Below are 23,156 nucleotides of genomic sequence, written 5' to 3'. Positions count from 1 at the left end.
ATGAGGGGAGTGATGTTCAGTGTTAAACAGCGTGTCCCGTATATGAATACAGAGGAAGGCCATTCAGCCCACTGAGTCACCGCAAGGACAGAAAGGTGAAAAGGTACCAGACCATAGGGTTACTCTCTCATTCGACAGATGCGCCTGGTGGTTGTTTAATCTGAGGGACACCATACCTCAGGCGAGGGAATAGTTTGGGAAGGAGGATCCTTCCTTGTACCCTCAGCTGGTGTGGGAGCTGAACCCATGCTATTGGTGTCACTGCATCACAAACCAGCTGTCCATCCAAATGAACTAACCCACCTCCTGCAAGAGCAAATACATACTCTGAAAGAGTAACTCAACTAATTCCAATCCCTAGTCTTTCTCGTGAGCCTCAGAGGTTGAATATGCATCTGACGAGAAACTGTTTCCCTTTTAAAGTCTTGATTTAATCTGCTTCCACCACGTTTTCAGGAAATGCATTCTGGATCCAAAGCACTCCTTGCTTAAATGAGATGACTGTCAACTCTTCCATTAATAAGAACTGTTTCTCTCCTCCTACTCTGACTAGACCTCTCATGGTTTTGAAAATTTTCCATCAGACCGACTCATACACATTTACCGTATCGAAACAGGCTATTTGTCCCATTGTGACTGCAATGGTCAACTAAGGTGTGACCATACTACTCCCATTTTTCAGATTTTGGCCCATAGAACTGGAGGCTATGGCAATGTATGACAATATCTAAATATTGCTTCAATGTTACGAAAGTTTCTGACTCAACCAACCTTCGAGGCAGTGAGATCCAGACCCCTACACCATCTGACTGAAAACCAAATTTTCTCAATTCTCCTCTTAACCTCTACTTCTTCCTTTCAATCTGTGGTCCCTAGTTATTGACTCCTCTACTAAGGGAAAATGTACCTTCCTCTCCATCCTATCCATGCCCCTCGTAAACTTACACATATCTATCAGGTCCATTCTCAACCTTTGCAACTCCGAGGAAAACAATCCCAGCTTCTCCAATCTTTCCTCATAGATCAGACCCTGCAGCCCAGGCAACATCCTGGTAAATCTCCTGTCCACCCTCTCGAGAGAACAATCACACCCTTCCTAGAACTACATGCTGTAACCCCGTTGTGGCCTAACCAGCAATTTATGCAGGGGCAGCATAACCTCCTTGCCCTTGTGTTCTATACCTCAGCTAAAAAAAGGCAAGTTTCCCACATGCCCCTTCAATCACCTTATCTACCTGCTCTGTTACTTGCAAGGATCTGTGTATATACACACCAAGGTCACTCTGATCTTCAGTATTTCCACGGTCCTACCATTTATTCTCTTATCCTTAGCCTTCCAAAAGAAGAACAAAGAAGAAAAGAGAAGTATGGCACAGGATCAGGCCCTACGCTCCCCCACAACCTCCCACCCCAAGTACACTACCTCATACTTATTCAGGTAGAATTCCATTTGTCACTGCTGTGCCCAGCTGACCAGTCTGTTGATAGTCTCCTGTCGTTTATGTTTGCACCCTACTAACTTTTGTGTCATACACAAACTTCTTGATCATATCCCTCGATGTAAGGCCAAATCATTAATGGTCACCGCAAACAGCAAGGTCCCCAGCACCGAGCCCTGTGGGACCCCGCTGGAAGTCACAGAAACGTCCCTCTACTTCCTGCCTCTCAGTCAATTATGGATCAACAGTCCTGCTTACCTTGTCAGAAAGTCGGACAAATTTGTCAAACATGGCCTTCCCTTCACGAATCTGAATATCTCTGAATAGTCTCCAAGTGCAGATATATTCTATCACTCAGAATTCCTTCTAATAACTTCCCCATCACTAACATTTCTGCTAGCTTTCCTCATTTCCCTTTTAACCTCCCACCCTGACATTCGCACTTTTCAGATTCTTCTATGGACTCTGCTGTTTTTTTAAATTAATCTGCACCTTTACGTCCTTCGACATTCAGTGTTCTCCAGTCTTGGTCCCACCCTCTGTTGCTACGGGAACATATCTGCCCTGGACTCTGGCTATTTCCCCTTCGGAGACTCTGACACAATTTCGTCAGCAAGTAGCTGATCCCTGTCCACGTCAGCAAAGTCATATCATTTCTTTGCAAAATTAGCCTGTCCACCGTTCATAACTATTTTACCCTACCTGTCCTAATTCTTTTCCACAACAAGTCTAAATCCAGGTGATTTATGCTCACTATCTCCAAAATGTCTCCCTGCTGAGAAGCTTTGCAGCTGCTGGTGTTCATTCCAGAATATTTAATCCAGAACTGCCTTCTCCCTTGTTGGGCTTTCCACATATTCATTAAAAAAGTTCTCCTGGGTGCATGTCAAAGATTTCGCTCCATCTCTACCTTCTCACACTAAAACTGCCCTAGTTAATATTCCGGTAGTTAAAATTGCCTACTTTTGCTGTCTTCTTTTTCTTGCACTTTCCCTGAATGTTTGGGAACCTATCATACACATCCAACAGAGCTTTATTGATCCAGAAACAAAGTCGCTGGAAAAGTTCAGCAGGTCCCGCAGCATCTGTGAAGGGAAAAAAACAGAGTTAATGTTTCAGGTCTCAAAATTATGAGAAAGGGTCAGTGGACCTGAAATGTTAACTCTGTTTTTTCCTTCACAGATGCTGCCAGGCCTGCTGGGTTTTTCCAACAGCTTTGTTTCTGTTCCTGATTTACAGCATTCGCAGTTCTCTTAGTTTTTATTACAACCTTTATTGATCACTTTTATTCATTTGCAAGATGTCCTAATTGCCCTGGAGAAGGTGGAGGTGAGCTCTGTATAGCATAGGTTGACCTACAGAGTTATTAATGAAGATATTCCAGGAATTGGAACCAGCGATAGGAGTCTGGATGGTGTCAAGGCACTGCAGCTGCTGCTGTTCTCATGTATCTACCGCACTTGTCCTTCTAAATAGTCAAATTTATGGGTTTAGAAGTTGCTTCTAAGGAGCCTTGGTGAATTGTTGTAACACATCTTGTAGATAGTGACAGCAGTGTGTACTGAGTGTTTTTGGTGAAGGGTCTGAGTGGAGATGTTTTAATGAATGTCATCAATGGTGTTGAACTTCAACAAGAGTGTTACTGGAGCAGCACTCATCCAGGAAAGTGCAGAGTATTCTATCACACCCTGTCCCCTTTGAAATTGGAGCAAGAGTTACTCATTGAGAAACCCCGATATTTGTCCCGATCTTACAGCCACAGTGTTCATATGGCTCATCTAGCTCAGTCTCTGGCCAATGGTGAACCCCAGATATCTATAATGGAAGATTCAGAAGGGTAGCCAAGGGCCGATGGTGTCTTTCTTGTTGGAGGTAGTCATTACCTGTTGGATATGTGGTACTAATTATCAGGCCACGTCCAGATGTAGTCCAGATCGTACTGATTTTGGATGGGGCCTGCTTCAGAATCTGAGAAGTTGCGAATATTGCTGAACACTGCTCAATCATTGGTGACCATTTCTATTCCTGACCTATTATAGAGAGAAGGTCATTGAGGAAGAAGCTGAAGATGGTTGGGCCAAGGACACTACCCTGAGGAACTCCTGCAGAGATGTCTTAGAGCTGAGCTGTCTGACCTCTACCAGTCACAACCAATTTTCTTTGATCAATTCTGTTTCTTTCTCCACAAATGCTGCCTGGCCCTCTGAGTTTCTTCAGCGTTTTCACTGTTTGTTTCATCTTTCCTTGTTCCTGATCTGACTCAGAGCACAGAGAAGTTTCTCTTTGACCCCTACTGGCTCCAGTTTTGCTAGGTCTCCTCTGAGCCACACTAGATCCAACGTAGCCTTGATATCCAGGGCTGTCACTCTCACCTCACCTCTGGAATTCAGCTGTTTTGTCCACGTTTGAACCAAGGCTGTCATGAGATCAGGAGCTGAGTGGCCCTGGCGGAACCCAAACTGGGCGTCACTGAGCAGGTTATTGCTGAGCAGGTGCTGTTTGATAACACTGTTGAAGAGACCTTCCATCACTTTACTGATGATCGAGAGTAAACTGATGGGGCAGTAATTTCTCCTGCTTTTTTTGTGCGCAAGAAATACCTGGACAATCTTCCAGATTGTTGCATAGATGCCAGTGTTGTAGCTTTCCTAGAAGAGCAACAAGTTCTGGAGCACATATCCTCTGTGCCATTGCCGGAATGTTGTCAGGGCCCATAGCCTTTGCATTATCCTGTGCCTCCAAACTGTTTCATGGTATCACGTGGAGTGAATCCAGACTAGCATCTGTGATGCTGGGACCACAAGTTGGGCTGAAGGGCCTGTTTCCATGCTGTAAACCTCTATGACTATGGGAGGATGACAAGATGGATCATCCAAACAGCAATTCTGGCTGAAGCTTACTGTCAATGTTTCTGCCTTACCTTTTACACTGATGTTCTATGTAACTGTTCAAAATATGAGTCACTGGACTCAAAACATTAGCTCTACTCTCTCTTCACAGATACTATCAGCCTGCTCAGTTTCTCCAGAAATTTCTGTGTTTGTTTGTTTCCGATCTCCAGCATTTGCTGTTTTATTTTAATAATATTGTATATTTTGTCTGAAGTCACACAACACCAGGTTATAGTCCAACAGGTTTGTTTAAATTCACAAGCTTTCCGAGCTCAGCTCCTCACTCAGGTGAAGTGGAGAGAAGAGGTCTGTTATAGCTATAACTCAGTGAACTAGAGGAATTGTTGAAAGAAACTGGTCAGGACTGTGTGCTCCAATTGTACAGTCTGTTACTGTAATTGTCACAGCTTCATATCCCTACTTTTTCAAACTAAGATAGTAAAAATTGCACTTGTGCAATATTGATTTGCACTGTTCAGTTCCTGTGCTTTCGTGTAAGCTATATAGGGTTTTCACAGCTAATCCTCATCACTGGAAGTGCATTCATGTACATGAGATGAACTAATGAAGAGTTACTGAAATATGATCATTCACAGAGAAAATGTAACGAATGGTTTTTAACTATTTATTTTACTACAAAAGAATGAACTGTTTCCACATTAACTGACAGCAAAGAAGTTGCAGATTCCGAGGAGACTAGCCAACATGCCGCAAAAATGTAACATCTTTTCATCTGAAAATCAATAAAGCGAAACTGGAATCAATTACTTTTGAACTGGTCTGCAAGGGACAGTAAATGCTATAAAACAGGCAGCGTTACAGAATCAAATGTGTGTTGGGAACGAAGATGAAAGATTTGATTTACAATGGCTTACATTCTTCCGATGGGCTGGAAACAATCAAGCATTTAGAAGTTGAGATCAGAAGCTGGCTGGGTTGTAGGAAGCAGCAGGTACAAGTTATGGCAAGTGATTCTGGCAGGCAGGCAGGAGGAGAGGAGACACTACAAGATAGATGGATTGTGTGCACGACTTCTGTTTCTAATCTAAGTCAGTGACTTGGGGCTTAACTTTTAGCCCCAGTCGGAGCCACGATCAGATGGAGACCGGAACCTAAAATACCGCTGCAAGTAAGCTTCCATTGGAACGTACATGTTAGGAGCAGGCAAAAAATATTGGGTCCCCCAAGCCCGCTCCACCATATGATGAGATGATAGCTGACCTGATCTACTGTATGTGTGTGTGTACTTCTGTGCGTATTCAGGTCTGTGTGTGCGTACTTGCACATGTGTCTGTTTGTATGTGTGCACGCGCCTGTGCATACGAGTGCATGTGCGCACGTGTGTTTGCATGCACCTGCGCATGTGCCTGTGTGTGCCTGGCAGCCCTGCCTCTATAGGAGTCACAGTAGCTGTAGAAATGGTTAAGCTTGCTTCCTTCATCGCTGCCAGCAGTCGCCGCTTAGCTGTAAAAATCATTGGCAACATTAAACAAAGTTGGAGAAGCTGCCTCCATTTCGAAACACGCTTTCCCTCGTTGACCCTGCTTTCAAGTTGGAAAGCCTTTGATCGAATTGCAAAAGCCCCCGACTCTATTGAGGCTGATGGAGGGATGGGGGAGAACTCAGAAAGCCTGAATACATTTGTTTGATACGCAGGTAACTCTAATCCCAATCTGAAGAAGAATTGAAAAAGGAGAACGTAATTGTGTTTGATGAGACATCCGAGGATCCACAAGAGGAACTGGATGAAAACTAAAATAATAGAAGATAAAATTTGGGAAAGCGAAGGAATGATGCACAGAGAGCACACAGACTCTGTGAATGGCATTAATCCAGCTGGAGTGAACATGAAACAGATTTAAGGGAGAACTAAGGGGCAGTATTTAACATTTCCAAGCCATTTTTGAGCAACAAGTCATAAAGGAAATTGAGTCGTCTCCCTTAATCAGCAAAGCATGAACTGGACAAGTTATCGTTGAGCCGTAAAGTGCTCTGCTCGTGGTTAATGACTACATCCAGATTTTACCCCTGATATAAAACCAAATCACTCAAACACTGATGGCAACATAGGGCAGAGCCGAGCAGGTCATCTCCAGTGGAAGAACATAAGAACAAGGAGCAGGAGCAGGCCGTTCGGCTCTTCGAACCCGCTCCGCCATTCAATAACATCATGGCTGATCTTTTCGTGGACTCAGATTCACTTACCTGCGTTCTCACTGAATCCCTTAATTCCTTTATTGTTCCAAAAAAAATCTACCTCAGCTTTAAAAACGTTTACTGAATTAGCGTCAACTACTTCACTGGTCAAGGGATTCCATGGATTAACAACCCTCTGGGTGAAGAAGTTCCTTCTCAATTCAGTCCTAAATCTGCTCCCTCTAATCTTGAGGCTATGCCCTCTTGTCCTAGCTTCACCTGCCAATGGGAACATCCTCTCTGCTTCTATCTTATCTATTAAATGTTTCCACAAGATCCCCCCTCAATCTTCTGAATTCCAATGAATATAATCCCAATGTACTCAATCTCTCCTCATAAGCCAACCCCCTCAAATCCGGAATCAACCTAGTGAACCTCCTCTGCACTCCCTCCAGTGCCAGTACATCCTTCCTCAAGTCAGGAGACCAAAACTGCACACAGTACTCCAGGTGTGGCCTCACCAGCACCTTGTACAGCTGCAATATAACCTCTCTGCTTTTAAACTCAATTCCTTTAGCAACGAAGGACAAAATTCCATTTGCCTTCCTAATTACTTGTTGTACCTACAGACCAACCTTCTGTGATTCATGGACAAGGACACCCAGGTCCCTCTGCATAGCAGCATGCTGCAACTTTTTACCATTCAAGTAATAATCCCTTTTACTATTACTCCAACCAAAATGTATGACTCCACATTTATTTACATTGAATTCCCTCTGCCAGACCTTTGCCCACTCACTGAATGTATCTATGTTCCTCTGCAAAGTTTCACAGTCCTCTGCACACTTTGCTCTGTCACTCATCTTAGTGTCATCTGCAAACTTTGACACCCTACACGTGGTCCCCAACTCCAAATCATCTATATAAATTGTAAATAATTGCAGTCCCAACACCGATCCCTGAGGCACACCACTAGTCACTGATTGCCAGCCAGAATAGCACTCATTTATCCCCACTCTTTGCTTCCTGTTAGTCAACCAATCCTCTATCCATGCTGATACTTTACCCCTAACGCCATGCATCCTTATCTTATGCAGCAGTCTCTTGTGCGGCACCTTGTCGAAGGTCTTTTGGAAATCTACGTACACCACATCCACCACTGGGTCCCCATTGTCCACCTGGCTCGTAATGTCTTCATAGAATTCCAAAAGATTTGTCAAGCATGACCTGCCCTTCATGAACCCATGCTGCAATTTCTCTCAAGATGCTTTGCTATTTCTTCCTTGATAACAGAGTCAAGCATCTTCCCCACTTCAGAGGTTAATCTAACCAGTCGATAATTCCCCATCTTTTGCCTACCTCCCTTTTTAAACAGTGGCGTCACATTTGCTGTTTTCCAGTCTGCTGGGACTGCCCCAGAGTCCAGAAAATTTTGGAAAATTACCACCAGTGCACCTGCTATTTCTCCCACCATCTCTTTTAGTGCCCTGGGATGCATTCCATCAGGGCCAGGAGACTTATCAATCCTTAGCTCCATTAGCTTGCCAAATGCTACCTCTTCCGTAATAATGATTGTTTCCAGGTCCTCACCTATCTTCGTCTCTTTGTCTATTACTGGCATGTTATTAGTGTCCTCCACTGTGAAGACCGATACAAAATACCTGTTCAATGCCTCGGCCACTTCATCATATCCCATAACTAAATTCCGCTTCTCATCCTCTAAAGGGCCAACGTTTACTTTAGCCACTCCTTTTCATTTTATAGATTTATAGAAACTTTAGCTATCTATCTTTATATTCTGTGCTAGTTTTCTCTCATGTTCTATCTTGCTTTCCTTTATAGCGCTTTTTGCGGCTTTCTGTTGACCTTTGATGTTTTCCCAATCTTCTAGTTTCAGACTGTTTTTGGCCACTTTGTATGCCTTCTCTTTCAATTTGATAGCCTCCCTTATTTCCTTAGACACCCATGGCAGACGACCCCTTTTCTTACAGTCCTTCCTTTTCACTGGAATATGCTATTGCTGAGCAAGAGAATTAAGTTATGAGAAAAGATGGCAAAACTTTAAAGAGGGGCCATTATAAAAAAAGTACAATAAAGGATCTGGAAAAAGTAAACACCCAGTCCTGAGGGATAGTAAGAAATGCCGGTGCTAGAGTCAGAGATAACACAGTGTGGAGCTGGAGGAACACAACAGGCCAGGCAACATCAGAGGAACAGGAAAGCTTTCATTTCGGGTCAGGGCCCTTCTTCAGAAATGGGGAGGTGGAAGGGAGCTCAGAAATGAATGGAGAGAGGAGGGGTTGGTCTGGGAAAGGTAGGTGGGATTGTGATGGGTGAATGGAAGCAGTGAGTGGTGGGAATTGGTCAGTGAGGTGGGAGGAGCAGATAGGTGGGAGAGAACATGTACAGGTTATGTCAGGTCAAGGAGGCGGGGATGAGTGGGAGGGTTGGACATGGGGTGGGGAGATTTTGAAACTGGTAAAATCCACATTGAGACCATTGGGGTGTAGGCTCCCAAGGCTGAATATGAGATGCTGCTCCTCCAGTTTCCGGGTGGCATCACTGTGACACTGGAGGAGGCCCAGGATGGACATGTCACCCAGGGAGTGGGAGGGGGAGTTGACATGGTTTGTGACTGGAAAGTGTTGTCGTTGGTCACAAACGGAGCACAGGTGCTCTACAAAGCGGTCTCCGAGCCTCCGCGTGGTCTCACCAATGTAAAGGAGACCTCATCAGGAGCAGTGGATGCAATAGACAACATCAGCGGATGTGCAGGTGAACCTCTATCTGATGTGAAAGGTGTTTTTGGTCCCTTGGATAGAGGTGAGCGTGGAGGTGTAGCACCTCCTGTGGTCTCAGGGAAAGGTGCGGGGGGTGGTGGGGCTAGTGAGGAGTGTGGAGCAAACAAGGGAGTTGTGGAGAGAGAGAGCGGTCCCTACACAAGACAGATAAGGGTGAGGAGGGAAATATATCCTTGGTTGTGGGGTCAGATCGCAGGTGGCGGAAGTGGCGGAGCATGATGTGTTGAATCCAGAGGCTGCTGGGGTGACACATGAGGACAAGGGGAATTCTGTCTTTGTTTTCATTGCAGGAAGGGGATGTGAGGACAAAGGTGCGGGAAATGCAAGAGATGCGGTTGAGAGCATTTTCGACCAGCGAAGGGGGGATGCTGCAGTCCTTGAAATAGGAGGACATCTGGGATGTTCAGGAGTGGAGCATCTTGGGAGCAGATACAGTGGGAGTAGAGGAATTGGGAATAGGGGATGGCATTCTTGCAGGAAGGTGGGTGAGAGGAAGTGTAGTGTAGGTAGCTGTGGGGTCGGTGGGCTTGAAATAGATATCTGTTTCGAGGCGGTCACCAGAGATGGTGAACACTTCGTATTCTGCCTTGGGAGCCTGCAACCCAAAAGGTCTCAATGTGGACTTTACCAGTTTCAAAATCTCCCCACCCCCAGCGTCATCCCATTCCAACCCTCCCTCTCATCCCCACTTCCTTGACCTGACACAACCTGCCCATCTTCTCTCTCACCTATCCACCCCTCCCACCTTACTGACCAATCCCCACCACTCACTACCTGCACTCACCCATCACCATCCCACCTACCTTCCCCAGCCCCAGCCCTCCTCTCTCTATTTATTTCGGAGTTTCCTTACCCCCTCCCCTACTTCTGAAGAAGGGTCCCGACCCGGAACGTCAGCTTTCCTGTTCCCCTGATGTTGCTTGGCCCACTGTGCAAACACCCAGTCCTGACTTCAGGGATAACAGGAACTCAGGGCAACAAGACAGAAGGTCAAACTGGAGAACTCAGGATTGATGTCAAGAGATTCGTAATCACCCAACGAGCGATTAAGCACTTAACACAACCTTTCAGGTGCAAAAGGGCCCTCTAAGTCACAATAAATTACCGGACCATGTCTCAGTTTTTCTTGACGGGTGAGGTGTGGTAGCCAATTATTTATCATGTGTAACCTGAAAGCAATATCAAACAGTGACAGACCAGCTGGAACCAGCAATAGAGTGAAACTTTCAGGTGCAAAAGGGCCCTCTAAGTCACAATAAATTACTGGACCATGTCTCAGTTTTTCTTGATGGGTGAGGTGTGGTAGCCAATTATTTATCATGTGTAACCTGAAAGCAATATCAAACAGTGACAGACCAGCTGGAACCAGCAATAGAGTGAAATTCAAATACAACCCTGGCCATAAAAGTTGTATAAGTAACAGCAGGCTACAAGCATTATGCCCTGGGGGAGGTTTTTAGTTGTGCATTCTGATGCTCTGGAGATAAGTTCCGCAGAATATGCAGGGATTCTAGGATAATACCAGGATACTCCCAGCATTGTTCGTGAGGTAAGGAAGGCAAATAGTTATTGTGCTCTTAAAGAGGAGAAAACTAAAATTGTAGCAAATTTGGCATAATAGGTTAGAAAGGAACAACATTTTCCATGCGGGTAACAACGTATCAAGTGAACCTTCTGGATGGAGAGCACTCTTATGGTAGACCGGTGTTTCAAACTTGGGTGAACATTGCAAGTTACTGGCTGCCCCAGACAGACAACTCTAACAAGAATCCAAAGGACTGAAAAAGGGTGTAGATGAGTTATCAAGGCAATTAGGTGTGATCAACACATGTTGCGCCTTGAAAGTGTTTCTCACATTTGATGACAGCCAAAAGAAATGGTAGGTGCTGGCAGGAGCTATAGAAAATGCAGGGCCTTGTGATGGCCAGACTGTCAATATTATGGTGTAGATTGGAGGTGCAAACAGGGATCTTGCAGAATTCCCACTGTAGCAGACTCAAGAGGAATTTCCCAGGAAATTCAATTTTCCACCAGGCACTTCCCCTACCCTCCAAAAGTTTCCATTTAGACTGGAGGCTTCAGGAGGTTCCAATGGAATTAAGTAAAATATTTATTGAGGAAAAGTTAGATTATTGAATATATCATCTAACTCCTGTGTAACTATATAACTAAACCTGTATTTACCTCATATCCCCACCCAACTATGCCTCCCCCAGACCCATTACACACCACACACCCTCCCTGCACCAATGTTTATGGTTAACTTATGCCTGTTGTCTTGTGCTAATTTATACACTGTGATGACTAAGAAAGTAATGTTTCCTTCCTGTGTTGTAGCTTTAAGTTTTATGGTGGGCTGATCGTTACTGGCGGTGTGGATGAATTCTTCTAATTCTGCTTCTTTGTGAGTGCAAAAACCCCGTATGTCGGCACAGGAACTAAAAGCAATGTGACTGCATCCCCTAACAAGCCAGAATAAATAATGAGAATGACTGAGAAGACTCTGAGAATCAAAAAGCAGACCCCATCCAACAGAAAAGATTGTTCCCAATGATTATATTCAAAATGTACCTGAAACAAAGCACTTTGGGACTTGCCAAGTTCTCGAAAGGCATAGTATTAATAAGTTTGTCTTGAAGTATCATATTTTCTCAGTAAGTCTAAAATTTTAAAATATTGATTCAAAAACAAGGATTTGTTAATGGTAAGCCATATGGCATGGGAGTATGTTATTCAACATCAATTTGGCCCCACTGTTCGATGGGATCATGGCTGATCTGATAATCCTCAACTCCACTTTCCTATCTTTTCCCCATAACCACTGATTCCTTTATTGATTAAAAATCTGTCTCTCTCTCAGGCTTGAATATTTTGAATGATTTACTGTCAACAGAACTCTGTGGTAAAGAATCCCAAAGACTTACAACCATCTGAGAGAGGGAATTCCCCCTCATTTGTTTCACATGGGAGACCCCGTTATGCTGGGATTATCCCCTCTCATCCTAGATAACATTCCCTTTGATTTCCTTACTGGCTAAGTGTGTTTCTGAGGCCTGTGCACAGCTGCAAATTTCAGAATTGAAAGTTAAAGCCACAATCAGGGTGCTGACACTGATAACTGTGCTGCGTGTATCGGCAACTTAGACAGACTCTCCCACAAGGGGAAATAACCTCTTCACATCGACACTGTCAAGCCCTCTGAGAATCTTAGTTATTTCAATAGGGTCTCCTCCAATGAGTAGTTGGGTGGCACAGGTGGCTCAGTGTTTAGCACTGCTGCCTCCCAGCACTAGGGACCCGGGTTCGATTCCGGCCTCGGGCGACTGTGTCTGCGTGGAGTCTGCACATTCTCCCGGTGCTCCAGTTTCCTCCCACAGTACAAAGATGTGCAAGCTAGATGGACTGGAGTAGAGTCCAGGGATACTTAGGCCAGGTGGATTAGTCATGGGAAATGCTGGGTTGTGGATTCATGGGAATAGATGGGCATACTCTCTGGAGGGTTGGTGCAGACTTGATAGACTGAACGGCCTCTATCTGCACTGTAGGAATTCGGAGAATACAGAGCACAGGCATAACATACTCAATCTCCCCACATAAAATATCTTCCTCAACCTAGACAGTCCCCAATGCCACTATATCTTTCCTTAGAATGAAGTGACCAGAACTGAAGGGTGAGTCACACAATCGGATCTCACAGGATGAAACAAACCTGCATGAAAAAAAGAGTTGCAGACAGCTTTTACCTTGTTAATGAGTGTCATAGTGAAGACAAGCAGCTCAGAATCAGCTCCATTCTTCTCCTCCAGAATTTCAACTAAATTCGTCCATGTCTTTGTGCCTGCAGAAAGGAAGGATTTTAACATTGGCACACATCACATGAAAAATTTATTGCAAAATATTGGAGACAATTTGATCATATCCAGCATCAGGATAAATTCTAACTGCACAGTTAAGAGACACAGCTACATTACTCCTATACGTATCATCAATACATAAAATTTCATGTGACACATTAATACATTCCATCATACAATGTAGATGATGACCATTCAGCTTTGACGAAAGAACTATCTAATCCATCCCTCTCCTGTGCCATTTTCCTCCAGCGCTATGAATGTTTCTGTGTCAGTTATTTATCCATTTCCCATTTCAAATTCTAAATTTCTGGCACCATTCTTTCAGGTATTCCATTCCAGAGTATTACTCCTCATCGATTTTTTAAAAAAAACCTAAATTTCTCATCGCTCCCGAACCTTCTGGTGCGTACACAGAAACACACGAATATGAGCCATTGGTATACACATACGGCGCTGAGCCAAGTGCGGAATTTACCTGAAAATCGGGCAGTCATTCTCAGGATCAGATAGCAGACATTTGACTTCTTGTATTTTAGCGACATTTAGCATACACATGATGTGCAGCAAAAGTCCTCCAGAAACAGGCAATGGTGAGGCGATGGTTCCCTTGGCTGGTCAGGCTCTAAGGTTCTGAAGGGCATGGTAAAAAGGATCCAAGGGGACACAGTCTGACAGTAAGGGTCAGGCCGATTCGGGCTGAGCTGAGGAGGAACCTCTTCACTCAGAGAAAGTGAGGACACAAACCATCGCCTCTTCACACAGTTTGCTGCTGCTGCGTTCTGACATTTTAAAGTCCAGAGTTCCAGAGACCATACTGTCGATCAATAGGTACAGAAGGGAGGTTTGAAGTGAAGGTGCTGTGAGGGTAGTTGTAGGGCGCCAACCATGAAAGTTGCCTGGGTGTAGTGAACTAGCTGGGACAGAGATAGAAGGCTGGAGTAGGAATGCCAGATGGATAGGGATCAGTGTGCCTGGTGGCAAGGGTATGACATCAAATTGGCAAGGTGGCAAGAGGGACTAAGCAAACATGCAGTGTTTATTGTAAGCTAGTGCAGAGATCAGACCCAGCACAGAGGGTCAATGTCTGCTCCTGTGTATGTGTGTGTGTGTGTGTGTGTGTGGCGGATGTGGTGTGTGTGAGAGTGTGTGAATGTGTGTGTGAATGAGAGAGTGAATGAGCGAGTTTGTGTGTGTGTGTGTGTGTGTGTGTGTGATAGAGTGTGTGAGAGAGAGAGAGAGAGAGTGAGAGAGACAGAGAGTGTGTGTGAGAGAGAGAGAGTGTGTGTGTGTCTCTGTCTGTGTCTGCACACGTGTACACACAGAGACAGGGAAGTCGGGTCCAGTGCGATGGGGGCATGGGAGTATTGGGTGTGGAGTGAGGAAGGGGTAGTGGATGTGGAGCAGGGAAAGTAGGCCTGGTTGTGGCATGGGACAAATGGGAGCTGGGTTAGAGTCTGGGAGTGTATGGGGTATGGGGAGCTGTAGTCAAGGCTGTTTGAGCTACATATACAGTCATTTGAATAGTTACTGAGGATTTTCTGAAGATTTTCTGAAGGTTCCAGGTGCAGATGAATTGCCCAGTGGCAGGAATTTCACTGGTGATTCCTTATGCAACAGTGACGTTTCTGCAAGGTCCCTATGTACACCTCCTGTCTATGCTGGACATAACAACAGTCTGACCATTGGAAAATTGAGGCCATCAAGCACAAAACACATTACAAATAATTAGTTGGTGCAGTTCTCCGGCATGTACCCGTTTCATTAGTCTGTGTGACAGAATAGTCAGGCACAGATTTGTTCTAATGATTCCGGCACAACAGTATCAGGTCTTGCCACTGAGCTAATAAGGAATGAAATTTTTGCCCTGGGTGAGGGCAAACACTCAGCAGGGAAACCATTGCCAAAGTTCTTCCACATGTCTCTCATTGCTGGAGGGTGGCATGTGCTGTAGGACATCAAAACACATAGTGGGGCAGAGTTCTAAACAGATAGCATGGAAATGCAGGATAATAAAATGTGAGGCTGGATGAACACAGCAGGCCAAGCAGCATCTCAGGAGCTTTTGTGCTCCTGAGATGCTGCTTGGCCTGCTGTGTTCATCCAGCCTCACATTTTATTATCTTGGAATTCTCCAGCATCTGCAGTTCCCATTATCTCTGATAGCATGGAAATGCAGTGCGTGTTTGTGACATTGCCACATGCCGTCATCAGAACTTACTAATAAGTACCAGGATGTAGCTTAGCTGATGGTCAGAAGAGGGCACTCCCTTTCAGATTGTTCCTGGATCTTCTCCACAACGCACTTGAGACAGCTCTGATGGGGGACGTAGTGGGTCTCTCAAGGAAGCTCAATAATACAGGGCTCACTGTTTGCCAGGCTGTCCCCTGTGACACACTCTGAGGCAAACATCAGCAAGAGCTGGGCAGCTGTCAACTCCGTTTGATGCAAGGAGCTGTTGATGACAGAGTGGTATAGATTGGCACTTTCCAAAGTCCAGGGTAAGGTTCTGAAGGGCATGGTAAAACCCCACCAAGGTTTAATGGGGAAGCTCATTCCCTAGTCAATAGGAGGCTGGAAACAATGTAAACCCCTGTAAACTGTATGAGGGACATGCTTGAACGTTCTAAATAAAACCCTTTAGTGGGTTCTTTTTAATTCACTCATGGGACATGAGTGTCGCTGGTTGGTCATCATTTCCTTCCTATCCACAGTTGTGAGCTGCCTTCTGGAACCACTGTATGCTGTGCTGTATGTTGACCAATAATGTCCTTAGGGTGGGAATTCCAAAGGTTTTGCCCCAGTGACTGTAAGTAAATGGCAATATATTTCCAAGTCAGGTTGGTATTTGGCTTGGGGAAGAGATGGAAAGCAGTGGTGTTCCCATGTATCTGCTGTCCTTGTCCTTCTAGATGGAAGTGGTCATGGGTTTAGCAGGTGCTGTCTGAGGATCTTTAGTGAATTTCTGCAGTGCATCTTGTAGATAGTACACGGTGATGCTACCAAGTATCAGTGGTGGAGGGAACGGATATTTGTAGATGTGGTGCTAATCAAGGGGTCTGCTTTGTCTTGGATGGTGTCAAGCTTCTTGAGCGTTGGTATCATGGCACCAATCCAAATAAATAGAGAGTATGCCATCATCCTCCTGACTTGTGCCTTGTAGATGGTGGATAGGCTCTGGGGAGCCAGGAGGAGAGTTACTCACCACAGAACTTCTAGCCTCTAACCTGCTTTTGCAGCCACTGTGTTTATGTGGTGAGTCCAGTTGGGTCTTTGGTCAATGGTAACCCCCAGGATGTTGATACTTGGAGATTCAGTGATGGAAATATCATTGAATGTCAAGGAGTAGAGCTTAGATTGTTCCTTATTGGAGATAGTCATTGCCTGGTAATTGTAAGGTGCGAATGTTACATGCCATTTGTCAGCCCAAGTCTGGATTTTGTCCAGATCTTGTTGCATTTAGACACGAACTGCTTCAGTATCTGAGGAATTGCAAGTGCCATCAAACATTGCGCAATCATTGGCAAACATCCCCATTTCTGACGTTACGTTGGAGGGAAGGTCATTGATGAAGCAGCTGAAGGGCCTAGGACACCATCCTGAGGAACTCCTGCAGCTGAGGTGACTGACAGCCAACAATCACAACCATCTTCCTATGTCTCGGGTATGACTCCAACTGGCTGGGAGTTTGTCCCCTGATACCCATTGATTCCAGTTTCGCCAAGGCCCCTTGATGGCTCACAACGTTGAGTTCAGCCTTGATGCCAAGGACTGTCACTCTCACCTCACCTCATGTAGCACAATGGTTGCGTTCTCACCTCTGAGCAACAAGGTCTGGGTTCGAGTCCCACCCGTGCTGGTGATGTGTCAAAGGCATGTCTGAACAGGATGTTGGAAAAATAATAAGTGAGGCACTTTAGAATGTCACATACTACGTTAAAATAAACTGATTGGATTTGCACTTTACATAATGAGAACCTAAAACTATAATGTTTGAATAAAATACACACTGTGGAGAAAAAAGTGCCAGGATAAGGGCCTGAACCCAATTTCACAGCTCACCATAACATCGTTGGCCACATTACCATACATTGAACATATCAAAACGGCCCTGCAATAACTTCTTTAATAATTGCAAACAAACATTTTCCCTGGGAGAGAAGTTTGCCTATAGTTCCAGGCTTTCTGACTCCCTTTTGTTAAAATCTTCCAATCTAATAGGCCTACTCATGAATGAAGGAAGTTTAGGAAAATTAAGACCAATGGATTATCTATCTCACTTGTTCCTTCTTTTAAGTCCCTAGATAATGAGGCACAACCAAAATGATATGATTACAGAAACCCAGTTAGATCACCCGGAGAGATTGGGAGTAACTGTAGCCAATTACCAAACACGTTTACTACCTTTTATAACGGAGGTTCAGCACATTTGATGGTAATCAGCTGTTGTTAGTAGTGGCAAAAACCAGCTTTTAAGCTAAACGTAAGAATGGGAGTAAGCCAGTCAGCCAAGGATACACATTCTAGCGTTCACAATTAGCTTGTGACTGATCTGCATCTTCACCCCATTACTCAGCAGCTTGGACACATATTCTTTGCCCTTGCCTGACAGAAATCTATCAGCATGTTTTCGCGTTGCATTTACATACCAGACCCAAATGCTCTGGCCATCTGCTAAAAATTAACCCACACAACATTCAGTTTCTCACCAAAGATCCCCCCTCCACCCCCGCAGTCCTGATGTCGGCTCATTTAAGTCAGGGCCGCTGGCCTGTGGGCTGCATTAAAAATTGGTCAAGTACAGAATTCCTGCAACCGGCCTGCCAGATTACAATCAGGCTGCAGAACCTTTTAACAGTTGCAATGATAAACAAATGGTCTATTCGATGTTGAGTACAGTGAGTCAGATACAGAGAGATGGAGAAAGCGGAACTGAAGACACATAAATTAGCATCTGGCCTATTAGCACATTCTTACAACTCATTAACTTTCATTCAGTCGGGCAATATAAGCTCAATATGAATGTGGGGTCACAGACTTTTTTAGGCCTATCCAGCAAAATTAACTACGAGTATTTTTTTTCTCTAATTGTCAACATATTTATAAACTTCAGCAATTGAAGAAAGATTAGCAGTTCAACTCTTGCATATAGATTAGGTTCAAAAGTTTTGATTTGATGGGCGTGAACTGTGCTTTCAGATCTGCACAGGAAGTGCAGTTATAATTTACAATTAATTGTGGGAATGCTGTACGTAAAACAGCAGTATATCGAGTTCAAGAGGGAGTTGGTTAAATTACCAAGGAGGAGTTCATTATTGTCAGGAGACATCAGCCCTTATTCCTGCTACACAAGGTTCAAAGTGATTTGAAAAGTGGGTTTTATTTTTAAAAGTCTTGGACCCCACACAAAGGCCAGAGTAATTGGACTTCCTGCCATACATCGTCTTTCAGATTCTTGTAACAGCTTTAAGAACCCTCAACCACCTCCGAATGTCATTTTCCTCACTGTTTCTTTTCTCCTCTGACTCCCTCAATAGTCAGCCTTCCAGTCTAACTAGTGGTCAGCATAGGTCTGCATTCCCAGAGTCCAGGCACATGGTATCTACTGGTCTCTGCAGCATTAAACCCAGTTGTCACACACACACCTACAATTCTGGTGACCATGGAGACAACTCAGCAATCTGATTCTTGCTGTCAATACGATATTGCAGTTGCAAAGACAGCAATTTATGCTGGTGAGCATCAGTTATAGGTGTCATAATGACCCTTCATTTCCAGAAGGCATAGTTACAGCAACAATTTAATTTGCTCTCAGACTCATGGCCTCTTAGTGCCTACTGCTTGTGCCTCTTCACCTGTACTGATCACAGCCCCACATCCAGGCTCAGACTGAATAAATTCCACATTCCATGTACAGCAAGTCAATGGTCCAGTTTGTTCTGACTTTTTGCACTTCTTGTGTCGACTTACAAACTTTGATGCAAAGTCAATAAATCTGACTTATTTTTGCTCCCAGTGGGGTCTCAGTACAAGGGAAATGTATCTTGTCACTCACAAAACCTCAGGGCGAATACTGGAAGACCAGAGATTAGCATCACAAGTGTGCCACATATCTCAACATGTTAATTCTAATTAAAAGTACATTAAATTCTCTTAAAGCATTCACTCTGAAACTTTGTTTAAAAAAATTACAAAGTCAACAGCAAAAAAAGCCACAGTCATTAGAATTTTAAAGTATATTTGCATCTCTGACCATGTATTTATGTACAAGCTACTATTAGTTTTGTCTATTGTATAAACCATGAATCTTGTGCTTTAAATACTTACAGTGCTTCTGACTCTCCCTGATCTCTCTACAATATCTTACCTCTTTTATCGTCCACAGTGTTGACAGCCTGGATGAGAAGAGCTGCGTTGTTCTCTGTGTATTCCACAAACACCAACAGGAGTTTCAGAGCAGTCTTCACCACCAAACGGTACTGGGATTGAGCAACAGAAGAGTAGGCTGTGAGCTAAGTGTCAGATTTACCAGCTAACAAGAGCAGCAGAGGGAGGGAAGTATTTCAGGCTGAATTCCCTGACCTTACCAGGAGGTGCCGCTGTAGAGCTGTAAGAGTTCAAGTTCGAATGAAGTCATGCTCACTTCCCTTCAATTACCATGTCCATACTTCTTTTCCTCTTACTTTAAAATGCACATCCATTCTATCAAGTCTTGTAAATCATCAGGTCCGTAACGTTTGAGTGGAAATGGAATATATTTTACTTTTTTTTCCAGAAAAAGCCTTCTGCTACTAACTTGCGACGTTGCACAAACAGTCACTTATGTGCTTTAACAACTGAGAAAAGCGATCATCTAATTTCAAAAGTTAGTGACAAAGCAATTCCCACGTAAAGATGTGCTATCAGGTCAAATGCACCAAACAATCAGCACAGGTGATGTCTTATCTCCTACAGAGTGGGTCTGGCATCAGCTAATTTAAGGTCCTTTCCTTAAGGATTTGCAGATTGCAAACCTGGCCCTCCTTCTCGCCTCCCAGCATCAGAAGGAACAAGTAAATCAGCCACATCTGACCACCTGGGATCCAGAAGGCAGGAACCATAAACCCAAAAGGCAAGTAGGCCCCTTCGTCTCTCCTGCCTCTGACTGCCCCCCCCCCCCCCCCCCATGAGCCTTGAGAGAAGCCTCTCACTCTCCCGACCTCCTGCTTTACCAATCCAAGTACCATCCCATGGCTTTGCCATTAGGTTACAGTGTAGATAGGGGTTTGGTTCGCTAAATCTGCAGAAAACCCTCTTAAACTGATGAAACAAATCTGGACATTTAAATAGAATTTAAACACAGGAATGCCACGTGTAATTTTAACAAAATAACCACATTACTTTCAATTTACTGGCACATTCATTGCTTATCAAAAAAAAAGAACTCTCTTTAAAGCAAATCCAGTTTAAAAAATAAATCAAATAAGAAAGTTGAGTTATCCCATCAAAACGGTTGCGATTTCCGATAGTGCAAACCACAAATTGTTGCTGCTTTCTGGCTGACTCTATCGACCCCTGCTGGCAGGCTCAATGTCCCACTGTTTTCTGACATGGCAAATTTGCTGATCTAACAGTTAACACCAGTGTTGACACATCACTGAAAACAGCATTCTTTATTGTTGGCTGCTGGACACAAACAGAATCAGTAATCTGGTGAAATATGGTTTATAAGTGGAAATGTCTAATCTTAAGAATTAATTGCCAAATTTATTTTCTGTGGCAAAACAAATATCTCAGTCTGCTTGTCTATCTGTTGGCATTTATCAAAGTTCATTAAATTTACATCTTCCATCTCATTGACTGATCGCTTTCCATTCATGTCAAATATATATATTAAAAAAAGAAATGTACATTAATTATTTATGGATCCTTTGCCACATCTTTTATTAAGTCCACAGCAGGTGCTTAAAAGTTAGCACCTTGTAAACGCCTCTATAAAAAGACACACACGTGCATGTTAAAATGAAACTGCTGCTTCCTGTTCAGCTACAGAACATGACAAAAAAATCTACTGGTTCCACGTTGCAGCTCGCAACATTAGCGTGAGTCAATGGATTGCTCTGTTAAAGTGAAAGCAGCCAGCTTTTGATTCACTTCACTTGTGGGTTAACCAATGCAATGTGTTGGATATTGCCTGGGGATATGGAGGTTACAATGAGCTCTGGTTTCCTCTCACATTGTTTTTATTACTTACATCTTCCGGTGACAACACTGGGAGAAAGGTATATCGTTTGTATGCCATTCTCAATTTTATTTCATAAAATTGAAGCTAATCAGGTTACAAGTTGTCACAAATATAACAGAGTTCATCATTTCAACAATTAACTGGCTGTTGGTGAATTGAATGTGGTAAGTCAGAGAACACACTTTTTTATAAAAAGAGAGTATTTACCTTGTAGAACTCCTTCTAGTAATTTTACAACCCCATTGAACACTAAAACTAGACTCAGAGTGGTCTCACCAAAGCCAGGTACAACTTCAAAATCACTTCCTTTTGACGTACATTCACGCTTTTAATGTGTGTCCTAAATTTTGTTCATTATCAAACAGCTTTGACAAACTTTCCACCAAAACTCCCAGGCAGCTTTCCTGCTCAGGTCCTTCAAATATGTGATCATCTAATAGCAATGTTTATTTACTTATTTGGAGCAATTAGATGATCTCACATATATCTATGATGAATTTTCTCTGCCGTGCAATAAAGTTCATGAATGACTTGCAACAAAAACTGTTTGATGTGCACTCTTTCCTAAATACTTGTATACTGCAGTGCTGACCTGGTCTGAACTGACAGGCGACTCCAGACCCACAGCAACGTGACTGATTCTTAACTGCCCTCTGGACAATTAGGGAGGGAGAATAAATAACCAATGATGCCCTTATCCCGCAAATGAACAAAAGAAAAGCACAGAATCCCTTTGCTGTGTCCCTGGACATTTTTATATGACTCTGGTAAGAAGAATGTGTTGGAAATCAAGCTCCACCAGACCACAACCCATACCAAAAGTGTCCATGGAAAAACTCAGCAGGTCTGGCAGCATCTGTAAAGAAAAAAATCAGAGATATCAGTTTGGGTCCAGTGACCCTTCCTCAGAGCTGATGGTAGCTAGAAAACTGTCCACATATATGCAGAAGAAAGGGAGGGGGGGGGGGATAGCGCTTATCAACTAAGGTAATAGATTTAAACTATGTCACCCTTAACCCTAACCAACACACATTAATGTGCAGACAACACAGGGATAATCATGACTCTATAGAGTGATTATAATTGGAGCAAAAATCATTAGCGTAAAGGGAAATAAAATAAAATAAAACCCCTTTAGGACAAGAAGCAAATTCTGATGACAAGAAATGAGTTGACTTCTCACATTCGCTTTGAATTGCAGTTTATGAAACCAGATTGCTGACTGTTCAAGTCTAATGGAGAGCCTTCAGGCCAGGTGCCAGCTTCTGCTGGGAAATGACACTTGAAACCTTATCAGGTTTTCTTTACAGACTGCTTCAAAGAGGGTTACAGAGAGTATTGTTTTCAGCTCCAAGCTCTGACTCTTACCAGCTGAGACAGGGAAACTGCTCCTTGAACACTTCTCCAGCAACTGCCCGCAGCCTCTAGGTGTGTACTAAAAACAAATAAATCACGCCAGCACATCAGTCCAGAGGCTGTTGCTGGGCAATGGCATAATTGACCCATTAGGGCTTCCTTAGTCTGTTTTCTCAACAATAAAAGCAATATAACTTTTACTCTTATCTCTCTCTCAAACTTTGCTTTCTGTAGTCACTTGCTTTTTGTGAAACAGCAAATAGACCACAGTCTCCTTTAATTTTATGACTAAACAATCACAAGATAAACCCTTCGGAACCCAGTAATGTCCAAATGCATCCATATTCAATTCCCATAGTCCATAACTACATATATTCCAAGCAACTTCCACCACCACTGCTCTTCCCTGAAAACCAAGCCATATTTTCTGAAGCACCCAGTGATTAAAGGTTAA

The 23,156-nt window shown here is 43.7% G+C and overlaps 1 protein-coding gene across 3 annotated transcripts in view; it reads right to left on the bottom strand.

Annotated features, from left to right (window-relative positions):
• Positions 1-23,156, bottom strand: part of fhod1 (formin homology 2 domain containing 1) — a 297,281-nt gene that overhangs the window by 121,206 nt on the left and 152,919 nt on the right. For all 3 annotated transcript variants that reach the window (XM_048546635.2, XM_048546636.2, XM_048546637.2), the window contains exons 7-8: positions 19,490-19,601; positions 13,011-13,105 (exon numbers count right to left, since the gene is read on the bottom strand). In XM_048546635.2, the coding sequence (XP_048402592.1) occupies positions 13,011-13,105; positions 19,490-19,601 (207 nt within the window). The remainder of the gene's footprint in view (positions 1-13,010; positions 13,106-19,489; positions 19,602-23,156) is intronic.

This window comes from Stegostoma tigrinum, chromosome 16 (assembly GCF_030684315.1).
Source record: "Stegostoma tigrinum isolate sSteTig4 chromosome 16, sSteTig4.hap1, whole genome shotgun sequence".
Lineage (NCBI taxonomy): Eukaryota > Metazoa > Chordata > Chondrichthyes > Orectolobiformes > Stegostomatidae > Stegostoma > Stegostoma tigrinum.
This window is presented reverse-complemented; position numbering and strand designations above follow the sequence as displayed.